General features: G+C 38.6%; 1 protein-coding gene across 1 annotated transcript in view; it reads left to right on the forward strand.

The window, feature by feature from the left end:
• The window catches only part of LOC128685008 (Y+L amino acid transporter 2-like), a 28,434-nt gene extending 17,474 nt beyond the window's left edge, over positions 1-10,960 (forward strand). The window contains exons 3-9 of the mRNA XM_070093204.1: positions 777-1,002; positions 2,749-2,793; positions 7,659-7,782; positions 7,951-8,151; positions 9,062-9,211; positions 9,892-10,069; positions 10,535-10,960. Coding sequence (XP_069949305.1) covers positions 777-1,002; positions 2,749-2,793; positions 7,659-7,782; positions 7,951-8,151; positions 9,062-9,211; positions 9,892-10,069; positions 10,535-10,596 — 986 coding nt within the window. The 3' untranslated portion in view covers positions 10,597-10,960. The remainder of the gene's footprint in view (positions 1-776; positions 1,003-2,748; positions 2,794-7,658; positions 7,783-7,950; positions 8,152-9,061; positions 9,212-9,891; positions 10,070-10,534) is intronic.
• The last annotated feature ends 1,540 nt before the right edge of the window (positions 10,961-12,500 follow it).

The following is a 12,500-nucleotide window of genomic DNA, read 5'->3' on the forward strand; positions in this document are numbered from 1 at the left end:
TTTTGTAGCGCCATTTGTCAACATCTAACCGCAATCTAACACTGAAGAGACTGGCTTTCAACAAATGCTCTTATATTTGCGAATAATTTTCTTAAAAAATTCTAATGAATGTTGTCTTAATAAGCAAACGTGAGATAAGGTGTCCTGGTCATGGACCGGCCGGGCATGGTCATGGACCTAGCCACTGGGGCACTGATCTCCTGAGCACCCTCCAGGTACACTCCACCCAATAAACTAGGAATTGCCAGACAGTAGTGTCCTAAGATAATGTTCGTAGTTCCTTAGTGCTCCATTAATATATCCAGACAGGAGCCTTTAAAGCATTATCCTCGTCTTCAGAAGTAATTAAATTCCCTTGTACTGTGTAATGTATAATGCACACACATCAACTACGCTACCTGATCCTCACGAGTTTCTGTCCTTCCTGAATTGCCATTATGATGCACTCAAGTCATTGTCACTGTGTATAACTGCGCCTCCTGCGCCATTACCTACGTCTTTGCAATTTTGTCTCGGTATGTTATTTCTACTCCATCTGAGATCGCTTACATTATCCAAACGTTATCAGTTGTTCAATATTAGCCTACAGTTTGGAGAGGAACTTTAGATGACGTTTCATTACATTCTGAACTTTTATCATTCACAATCACGATGATCAATCTGGGTTTTAAAAAATAATTCAGGATAGATCAAAACGTTGTCTAAAGGCTCTTATCCAAATTGCCCTCGTCGCTACAACATCCGAGACGGTGTTTACATTACCTGCCTCTCCCCAGTTTTGCTGACCTGGGTCAACTCGAGGAGGGTCAAGTGGGCCACGTCCGTACAAGATATGCTGGCTCTGACCAAAGTCTTGGCTCTTATCATGATCATCGGGATTGGCATCAACCGCTTGGCGTGGGGAGGCACTCACAACTATGATGACCCCATGGAAGGCACCAACTGGAATCCAGTGTTTATCGCCACTGCTTTTTACCACACTCTCTTCGCCTATGATGGCTGGTAAGGAGGGGATTAACTACCTATGTGATATTACTATTTGTACTTACGGAAAGTGACCATATTCATATATACTCTCAATAATATTGATTAATTCATAGTTATAAAAAATTCAGAATACTTAAACAATATTATTTTTGGATTTGATTATTACCTGAAGTACTGAATCAAATTTGTGGGTAGGTCGGACAAATACGTGGGTACGAATGGGTGGTTTTGATAAGGACGTGCCTTGAATGAGCCTCCATTCTTATGTTCTTATGTAAGGCTGATAGGTATGGGTACAAAGGTATCTCGTAGAATATATGGAACAGTTTTATTGAGGCTTCGCTTCACTCAGGGTTCGAACTTCGTCAAGTCATACTTATGTTACTCTTTGCACGTATATATTTATACTCACTAAGAATGAGACGTTTGCTAGATGCTTAACACAGAAATTTAAAGCATATTTGTGTGTAAAGACCCAGTTATCACACAGAAAATTCTGTATAAAATTGGGTTGATCAACTAAGCATCCTCACATAGAATTTCTTTAGCTTTTGTAGTCCTGGCGGTAGAACTTGTGTCTGGTTAGCACCAGCAGAGCAACTATCATTCGACTCCTTCCATTGCTGTTATATACACAGTGCTGTGAATTATCATTATGTATATGGAAAATTTAAAATTACCTGGATGAATCTCATTCGATACATACCAGTAATTTAATAAAAGTAACAAAGATAATTATTCTTTGTCAAGGTTACAGAGCCATGTAGAAATTTTAGGACACTAGGTGGCAAAAAATGTCCCCCTTCGATATCTACTCCACTCTTTCTGTCTCCACAAGTCACTCTGGACCTATATTAATTTCAAATGAAATATACATCACCAGGAATTCTGGTAAACATTAATATAAATATGTGGACTGTATGTTAAATTTAATAAATAACTACATATGCATTGAAGGAGAATTTATAATAATAACACTCACCAATTTATCTGGAGATTACTTGGTGTGTCATACAGAAACCCCTGCCTAAAATATGAAGAAAATACTGGCCAGAATTCTAACATAAATAGACATGACTTAGCTGGGGTTCCCTGACTGTCCTGTCCACTCGCCTAATGTTCACGTTATGCAGGACTGCAAATCCAACAGTTTCTGCTCCTATTTGGGAGGTTTCAACCACAATTTAACCTCCAGAGCGACGAAATTTATGCACATTTCAATCGCGTGCCTTCAGCCCAGTTCAAAACAATGGCGTCTCTCCTTCCCCAGCGATGCTCACCAATTTCATTGGTTCTTTGTTTATTTACAAATTAATTTTCATTACCTACAATATATTCCATCAATTTACATACAAAATACACTGTATTTTCGGAAAATATACAGTATTTTCCACAATGTATATCTCCTAATCCTTACTAATAATGGTAGAATTACCGACAAAATGTTAAATGGACATAGATGCAACCAATGTGACATTTTATTGTGGCAACGTTTCGCTCTCCAGGAGCTTTGTCAAGCCGGCTTGACAAAGCTCCTGGAGAGCGGAACGTTGACACAATAAAATATCACATTAGTTTTATCTGTGTCCATTTACCTAATAGCCTAATCCTTCTTATACATGACAATAAAACAAAGGCTACTTTAACCGATTATCCAAATTTATTTAGTAAATAATTTAATACTTTATTTTCCCCAGTTCTTTACACTTTCTTAAATAGTTGCAGCATTCTATATCTCACGAATCATTAACAATATTTCAGGGACAGCCTCAATATGGTCAGGGAGGAACTTAAGGACCCAGTTAGGTGAGTTTTTATGTTTCATTATTGCTAGGATTGTCAGTCTCAGGATCCCATCCCAAAAATATGTAACGTAATTCATTCTTTATGCTCATTTTGGAGCAATTACAATTTGCATTTTCTTATAAATTACTTTAGAAATTATCTTGTATCCAATTCTATTATCAAATTTTTTTAGTGAAGGAATATATATTGGTGTCAGTCTCACCTTTTTCTTGTAATTTAAATTTGTTATATAGAATTCTTATTGTTGGTGTCGAAAAGTCCTCTTCATAATTTTTTTTTATATTCTTTTATATTCATGTAATATGGTTATCATACATCCTTTCTTCCTCCTCTCTATAAACCAGCACGTATTCAGTTCTTCATTTCTTCTTCGTGTGTGTGTGTGTGTGTGTACTCACCTATTTGTGGTTGCAGGGGTCGAGACTCAGCTCCTGGCCCCGCCTCTTCACTGATCGTTACTAGGTCCTCTCCCTCTCTGCTTCCTGAGCTTTGTCATACCTCTTCTTAAAACTATGTATGATTCCTGCCTCCACTACTTCACTTGCTAGGCTATTCCACTTCCTGACGAATCTATGACTGAAGAAATACTTCGTGTGTGTGTGTGTGTGTGTGTGTGTGTACTCACCTAGTTGAGGTTGCGGGGGTTGAGTCCGAGCTCCTGGCCCCCGCCTCTTCACTGATCGCTACTAGGTCACTCTCCCTGAGCCGTGAGCTTTATCGTATCTCTGCTTAAAGCTATGTATGGATCCTGCCTCCACTACATCGCTTCCCAAACTATTCCACTTACTGACTACTCTGTGGCTGAAGAAATACTTCCTAACATCCCTGTGATTCATCTGCGTCTTCAACTTCCAACTGTGTCCCCTTGTTACTGTGTCCAATCTCTGGAACATCCTGTCTTTGTCTACCTTGTCAATTCCTCTCAGTATTTTGTATGTCGTTATCATGTCCCCCCTATCTCTCCTGTCCTCCAGTGTCGTCAGATTGATTTCCCTTAACCTCTCCTCGTAGGACATACCTCTTAGCTCTGGGACTAGTCTTGTTGCAAACCTTTGCACTTTCTCTAGTTTCTTTACGTGCTTGGCTAGGTGTGGGTTCCAAACTGGTGCCGCATACTCCAATATGGGTCTAACGTACACGGTGTACAGGGTCCTGAATGACTCCTTATTAAGATGTCAGAATGCTGTTCTGAGGTTTGCTAGGCGCCCATTTGCTGCAGCAGTTATTTGGTTGATGTGCGCTTCAGGAGATGTACCTGGTGTTATACTCACCCCAAGATCTTTTTCCTTGAGTGAGGTTTGTAGTCTCTGGCCCCCTAGACTGTACTCCGTCTGCAGTCTTCTTTGCCCTTCACCAATCTTCATGACTTTGCACATGGTGGGATTGAACTCCAGGAGCCAATTGCTGGACCAGGTCTGCAGCCTGTCCAGATCCCTTTGTAGTTCTGCCTGGTCTTCGATCGAGTGAATTCTTCTCATCAACTTCACGTCATCTGCAAACAGGGACACCTCAGAGTCTATTCCTTCCGTCATGTCGTTCACAAATACCAGAAACAGCACTGGTCCTAGGACTGACCCCTGTGGGACCCCGCTGGTCACAGGTGCCCACTCTGACACCTTGCCACGTACCATGACTCGCTGCTGTCTTCCTGACAAGTATTCCCTGATCCATTGTAGTGCCTTCCCTGTTATCCCTGCTTGGTCCTCCAGTTTTTGCACCAATCTCTTGTGTGGAACTGTGTCAAACGCCTTCTTGCAGTTCAAGAATATGCAATCCACCCATCCCTCTCTCTCTTGTCTTACTGCTGTCACCATGTCATAGAACTCCAGTAGGTTTGTGACACAGGATTTCCCGTCCCTGAAACCATGTTGGCTGCTGTTGATGAGATCGTTCCTTTCTAGGTGTTCCACCACTCTTCTCCTGATAATCTTCTCCATGATTTTGCATACTATATATGTCAGTGAAACTGGTCTGTAGTTTAATGCTTCATGTCTGTCTCCTTTTTTAAAGATTGGGACTACATTTGCTGTCTTCCATGCCACAGGCAATCTCCCTGTTTCGATAGATGTATTGAATATTGTTGTTAGGGGTACACATAGCGCCTCTGCTCCCTCTCTCTATACCCATGGGGAGATGTTATCTGACCCCATTGCCTTTGAGGTATCTAGCTCACTCAGAAGCCTCTTCACTTCTTCCTCGGTTGTGTGCACTGTGTCCAGCACATGGTGGTGTGCCCCACCTCTCCGTCTTTCTGGAGCCCCTTCTGTCTCCTCTGTGAACACTTCTTTGAATCTCTTGTTGAGTTCCTCACATACTTCACGGTCATTTCTTGTTGTCTCTCCTCCTTCCTTCCTTAGCCTGATTACCTGGTCCTTGACTGTTGTTTTCCTCCTGATGTGGCTGTACAACAGTTTCGGGTCAGATTTGGCTTTCGCTGCTATGTCATTTTCATATTGTATTTGGCCCTCCCTTCTTATCTGTGCATATTCGTTTCTGTGTGTGTGTGTGTGTGTGTGTAATCAACTTGTGGTTACATGGGTGTTACTGACCTTGGTAACACTAGTGAACTATACTGTAATGAGACTGTCTCCTCTCATCAATGTTCTCTTCTTCCCTTCACGTAAAAAATACATTTCATGAAATAAAAGAGGTTAGGCTTTCTGCTTTCTGGTATTTCCAAGTTGGTATATTATGAGAAACTCTGTCAGAACTCTTTTAAACTCAAAATAAAATCAGTGTCCCGTTCCCTCACCTTCTATTGTTTATGAGACGAAGTTGTAATAACAAAATGAATTAGATTAATGAGATCTTTCTGAAATAAATAACGGAATGTTTATCAATTAATATATTGTTTATTTCCACGTGTATGATATATTAATGTTAATAGCCCCTTTATAATATATTTCGTTGACCAAGCTGGTTACTGAAACTGGCTTATAATTAACGTAATATCAACTGTCACTTTATTTTCACAAAATTCGCAGTTATTCCATTTGCTTTTCATTTTAGGTAATTTCAGCTGAGTTCCAAATTTACTGCTGTATAGCCCTTGTGGTTTAGCGCTTCTTTTTTATTATAATAATAATATAATAATAAATCCAAATTTCTTCTAGTGTGAACAACTAAATTTATCCAGATACCTCGCTGAGGCGAAACATCGTCTGATTTTTCTGCTTTATTTTTGCCAATATTCATCAATAGTTTTTCATTATTTTCTCTCTCTTGTTTCAGTGATGGTTAATTCAGTTGGCAGCTGAGAGCCTCACACATCATTCCGAAAAACTTTTCTTTTGTAAATACACTCTGAAGCCTCTTATTAAACATTTAAACTGTTTTTTTATTTCCACAGTTTGTTTCTTTCATACTCTCTCATTTTTAGCTCTCAAAAATGTATTATAAGTTTTATTTTTAATCCTTTTCCCACGTTTTATATCTCTCACTCTCTTGATCATGGCATATCAATATATATCATTGTCCACTCATATTTCTTCCAGTTCTTTTTATTCTCGTAATTAGAAGCAATATTGTAAACATCATTAAATTCTTCATATATTTTATTTATATCAAATACATTAAATATAAGAGTTGTAAGCAATGTTTTTATTTCACAGAATTTTCTGTTTAAGATTTCATTCTTACATGTTTATATTCTTGCCTAGTGTTGTCGAAAGGTAACAATGTATAGTGTCTTACTTGTGATTGTCGAACGGAGGAACGAGCCTCAACCGTCAGTAAAAAGAATTAAAACAGAAGAGAACAGAGAAAGACTGTAAGGAAATATGGAAAGGCTACAAATATCTCTTAACCTGATCAAGGGGAAAGTTCAGTAAATGTGGTTGAAAGAGAAGATCGGAGAAAGGGTACAGCCTAGGTGGAGAGAAGGTAAAAAGTTTCGTTCAAGGAGAACGATCTAAGAGTAAATAAGAACATAAGAATGGAGGACACTGCAGAAGGACTACTGGCCCATACAAGGCAAGTCCTTATCAAAACCACCTCTTATGTTCTTATGAAAGAGAAGGTGGAGCGAAGGTATATATATAAGGAGTAACAAATATTCTGATTGCCTTCAGGGGTCTAAAATAATCCGTTTAACACTAAAAAACATATGCTAGTACTTTCTTACTGTACAGCTGCACATGTGTTTGGAAGCTCTAGAAAGTTCAGAGATTTGCAGTCAGACTTGTTCCAGAGCAGCGTGGACACATTTGCAGGTAATACCCAGAGAACTGAACCTTAAGACGCTAGTGTATAGAATGTCCAGGAAATGACATAGTTTCAATACACAAGATAATCAGACGCTATGCCAATGCAGATAAACCATAGTGAAATGAACGGGATTAGAGGGCACTGGTGAACGCTAAAATGTAGGTGAGCCACAGGGATGTGGCTGGAAGTGAACTTTATGCATACCTTAATAGAGCCCAAAAGGTAACAAATCATAAGGATGATTAATGGTTGTGTAGTTAGATTAAACAAGAGGAGGATATGATTTAAGACTCAACTCACGCAAACGCAGAAATACACAAATAACCAGCACATAGAAGAGAGGAGCTTACGACGACATTTCGGTCCGACTTGGACCAATTACAAAGTCACTTTGTAAATGGTCCAAGTTATTGTTCCAGTCACGGTATTGTGCCTTTTTTTGTTATTAAAACACAGAAAGTACATACATGAAATTTTTACCCTTGATCCTGGAGAAGGGCTTTTAATCTAGGGAATTAAAACTACCCTCTCCTTTCCCTCTCTTGGATCAAATCTGATTGCCTCCCATTTCTCAGGCACTGTATGCCCTCTTCGAGTTAGGAACTTCCTCATGATTATAACAGCTACAGCCACTGATTAGCTTGGTCTCCCGGTGACAGGAACATGCCGAGAGCCATTGCCATCTCCCTCAGCAGCGTCATAGTAATCTACATCCTCACCAATGTTGCCTACTTCGCTATCCTCACACCTGAGCAGATGCTCACCTCTACAGCAGTGGCTGTGGTGAGTGTTGTGGTGCTCTAGACTTCTACAGGAGCCTTGAGACAAAACGTAGTTACGAAAAGCCTATTATATGGAATTAAAAGTACATTGATGGTATAAAAAAAAAGCCCAAAACTTACATTAGAGCAGTAAAATTTAATTAACAAAAATATTTCCGCACGAGTGCAGACTTTTGGCAACCTGACTCTGGGTGTGATGGCATGGATGATTCCCATCTTCGTGGCTTGTTCTACTGGTGGGGCCCTCAACGGCAGTGTCTTCTCCAGCGCCAGGCTGCTCTTCGTCAGCTCGAGGCGTGGCCAGCTACCCAAGGTGTTCTCATACGTCCACGCTCAAAACTGCACACCCATCCCCGCCCTCGTCTTTATTGTGAGTCACCTTAGCTTTCGTGTTGTGGCAATAAGTGAAGACTCGAGCAGCAGATCACGCTTTGATTGGGACAACGTTCCGATCTGTGTGGAGTCTTATCAAATCAAGACATGATATAAGTTCTACACAGAGCAGAACGTTGATCCCTTGTTTAGCAGCTTGTATCTTTGTCTTCACGCTTCTCGGTACTACGTCATATCATCCACGTTGTATCTCCCCAAATATCGTATTTAATTACATGCAGTATATAGGCCTACCTAAAAATACAGAATCCTCCTCCCAAGGGCTAGCTGGGGTGGATGAAGTGAATTTAACCACTGCAAAATATTTTCAATAATCGCTTCTGTCCTGATGTTAGTTCATGGACTATATTCAGCAGCCACTTGACCAAGACGAAGAATGGTGATACTGCTGTTGCAAAGGATAAAACACAATAATTTGACCAAGAGGATTATAAATCGAGGTGATTGTAGTGTAAAGGAAGGAAAAAGAGCAGGGTAGAGAAGGTTTCATTGATAAAGACTTCTTCATTCACTAGGCGTGTGTAAACGTGTTAAAAAGGAGGGGAGACACGTAGCTGTGGGGATATAATGTGCTGTTAGAGTGTGATCAAGATAACACTTAAGAAGGGACTCTGGGAACTGAGTTTGCCGGACTCGTACTAGAGGTGAGAAGTACAGTGCCTGCGTTTTGAAGTATGAATGAAAATGACTCACGAAATCGTAATAACACGATTGCAAACAAATCATAGAACAAATCACAAAACTGGCATGGGCAGGACAGCTATTTAAAACCAATAATAACATTATGAAAGACACATTACATAAGATATACTGTGGACGCCCAACTAATATCTCAAAAATCAGGTGATCATTTGCTTCTTACTTGTACTGTCTACCTTTACCCTCAGACTTGCCTCTCCATGGTGATGTTTGTGACTTCAGACGTGAGGACTCTCATCAACTACCTCGCCTTCTCCTCGAACTTGCTCGGACTCACCTGCATCGGATCTTTCTTTTGGTTCCGTCTCAAGCAACCAGAGCGTGACAGACCCATCAAGGTCAGCAGGAGACGTTTAGTCCTGAGTAAAATCAATCAAAATTATTTTGAATGTTCATAGGAAAAATGAAAATAAAAACAGAACGAGGACTTGAGAAATTCACAATTAAAATTGGAGGGGAAGGGTTCTCATTTTTTTTATTAATTTTAATCATGGGAAGTGTTAAACACTCAGGAGTTACATAGCACCAGGGGAATGAGAAGCATTCAGGGTCGATCCAAAGAAGAGACCTCCCTTGACGTGTTTCTTAGTCGTCAGAGAGGTTACTGTTTTCAAGTTTGTTCGTGTTTATTTAATGTTCCATCGTCCGTACATTGATGCACATGGAAGGTTCTTCATCAAAGGAATTGGGGCTTATGACTCGCATGTATTTAGCGGCTCCCCATCAGTATAAAACTAATAATTGTTTTAGATCATTGCACATTCTTGTTTATTCTCACATATGCAACATATGTCCAAAAAAATAAGCTTCAGTATTAATTAAGATGGAGCGAAATTAATTTTTTTCTTATTTTCCCCTTGAATCACCTTAAAAAAGAACTCGCTACTATTCATGTGCCATAAATTACTCTAACACACAACTCTATTGATTGTTTCATAACTGCATTCTCCCACACAAAGACGCTTCAACCACTTAAAATGAGAGGTTTCGCATAGCTGATTTCCAATGTTTCCCCAAGGTGTGGATCATCTTCCCAATCGTATACTTCATCATCTCTGTGTTCCTGACGGTGTTCCCGGTGATCCGCCAGCCGCTGGAGGTGCTGGCGGCCCTGGTGGCCATCGGCACAGGACTCCCAGTCTACTACTTGACAATCCACCGTAAGGAAAAGCCGCAGAAGCTGCGCAACGCTATGGGTGAGTTACCCCAAAACTTAAAGAGTTCCATGTGAGTTACTACTAGCCAATGTGAAAGGTGTATGTTGGATGCTTTCTGCAACGTACACAATTATTTTCCATGATATCACGCTTGTTGTTGTTGTTATTGCTTTATTATTATTATTATTATTATTATTATTATTATTATTATTATTATTATTATTATTATTATTATTATTTCTACTACGACTGCTTCTATTACTACTTATGCTACATTTGCTTCTACTGCTACTACTACTACTTCTACTGTTATAATAATAATAATAGTAATAATAAGCATTGATTAATCTACGAGCTCCTGTAAGATATTCAACAGAATCTGGATGAATATTTCAAAATTAAATATAATTTAATGACAATTTTAAACTCTTTGCATCAACTGCTGCTAAATACATTACACACAGCTGGACTTGTGCTTAACGAGTGAACCCATTTTATTTCCAGACAAAGTGACGTACCTGTGCCAAATGTTGTTCCTGTCAGTCCCTGAGGAAAAGACAGGCTGAGGACAGGCAAACAACTAAAGAGACGGTGAACGTTAAACAACCATTCCCGTACATAAACGCCGAGTTAAAGCACATATATATATATGTCGTGCCGATTAGGTAAAATTTGTCAATTAGCAAGAACTCACTTAAAATTAATTCCTTTCTAAAATTTTCTCTTATACGCTTAAAGATATATATTATTGATTTATGTTAATATAATAATTAATAATTTTGTACCAAAAGATATTTGGAAAACTTACCTAACTTTATTATAACAAACGCAATTTAATTTAGCCTAATCCAACTAACTGTATTTTAGATAAATTTACAATAATTTAATAATAAACAAACACAATGAAATATATTTTTTCGTTAGGGTCAGAATGATTTTTGCTAAATTATTACACACAAAATTTTGCTTGCCCTATTCGGCAAGAAGAGCGTTGCTATTTTAGCAAAAATCACAAGTTTTACCTTTTGAACACGACATATATATATATATATATATATATATATATATATATATATATATATATATATATATATATATATATATATATATATATATATATATATATATATATATATATATATATATTATATATGTATATATATATATATATATATATATATGTATATATATATATATATATATATATATATATATATGTATATATATATATATTATATATATATATATATATATTTATATATATATATATATATATATATATATATATATATATATATATATATATATATATATGTATATATATCATATTTTTTTTCAACAAGTCGGCCGTCTCCCACCGAGGCAGGGTGACCCAAAAAAGAAAGAAAATCCCCAAAAAGAAAATGCTTTCATCATCATTCAACACTTTCACCATACTCACACATAATCACTGTTTTTGCAGAGGTGCTCAGAATACAACAGCTTAGAAGCATATACGTATAAAGATACACAACATATCCCTCCATATATATATATATATATATATATATATATATATATATATATATATATATATATATATATATATATATATATATATATATATATATATATATATATATATATATCATATTTTTTTCACACTGGCCGATTCCCACCAAGGCAGGGTGGCCCGAAAAAGAAAAACTTTCACCATCATTCACTCCATCACTGTCTTGCCAGAAGGGTGCTTTACACTACAGTTTTTAAACTGCAACATTAACACCCCTCCTTCAGAGTGCAGGCACTGTACTTCCCATCTCCAGGACTCAAGTCCGGCCTGCCGGTTTCCCTGAATCCCTTCATAAATGTTACTTTGCTCACACTCCAACAGCACGTCAAGTATTAAAAACCATTTGTCTCCATTCACTCCTATCAAACACGCTCACGCATGCCTGCTGGAAGTCCAAGCCCCTCGCACACAAAACCTCCTTTACCCCCTCCCTCCAACCCTTCCTAGGCCGACCCCTACCCCGCCTTCCTTCCACTACAGACTGATACACTCTTGAAGTCATTCTGTTTCGCTCCATTCTCTCTACATGTCCGAACCACCTCAACAACCCTTCCTCAGCCCACTGGACAACAGTTTTGGTAATCCCGCACCTCCTCCTAACTTCCAAACTACGAATTCTCTGCATTATATTCACACCACACATTGCCCTCAGACATGACATCTCCACTGCCTCCAGCCTTCTCCTCGCTGCAACATTCATCACCCACGCTTCACACCCATATAAGAGCGTTGGTAAAACTATACTCTCATACATTCCCCTCTTTGCCTCCAAGGACAAAGTTCTTTGTCTCCACAGACTCCTAAGTGCACCACTCACTCTTTTTCCCTCATCAATTCTATGATTCACCTCATCTTTCATAGACCCATCCGCTGACACGTCCACTCCCAAATATCTGAATACGTTCACCTCCTCCATAC

Source organism: Cherax quadricarinatus, chromosome 1, assembly GCF_038502225.1.
Source record: "Cherax quadricarinatus isolate ZL_2023a chromosome 1, ASM3850222v1, whole genome shotgun sequence".
NCBI lineage: Eukaryota > Metazoa > Arthropoda > Malacostraca > Decapoda > Parastacidae > Cherax > Cherax quadricarinatus.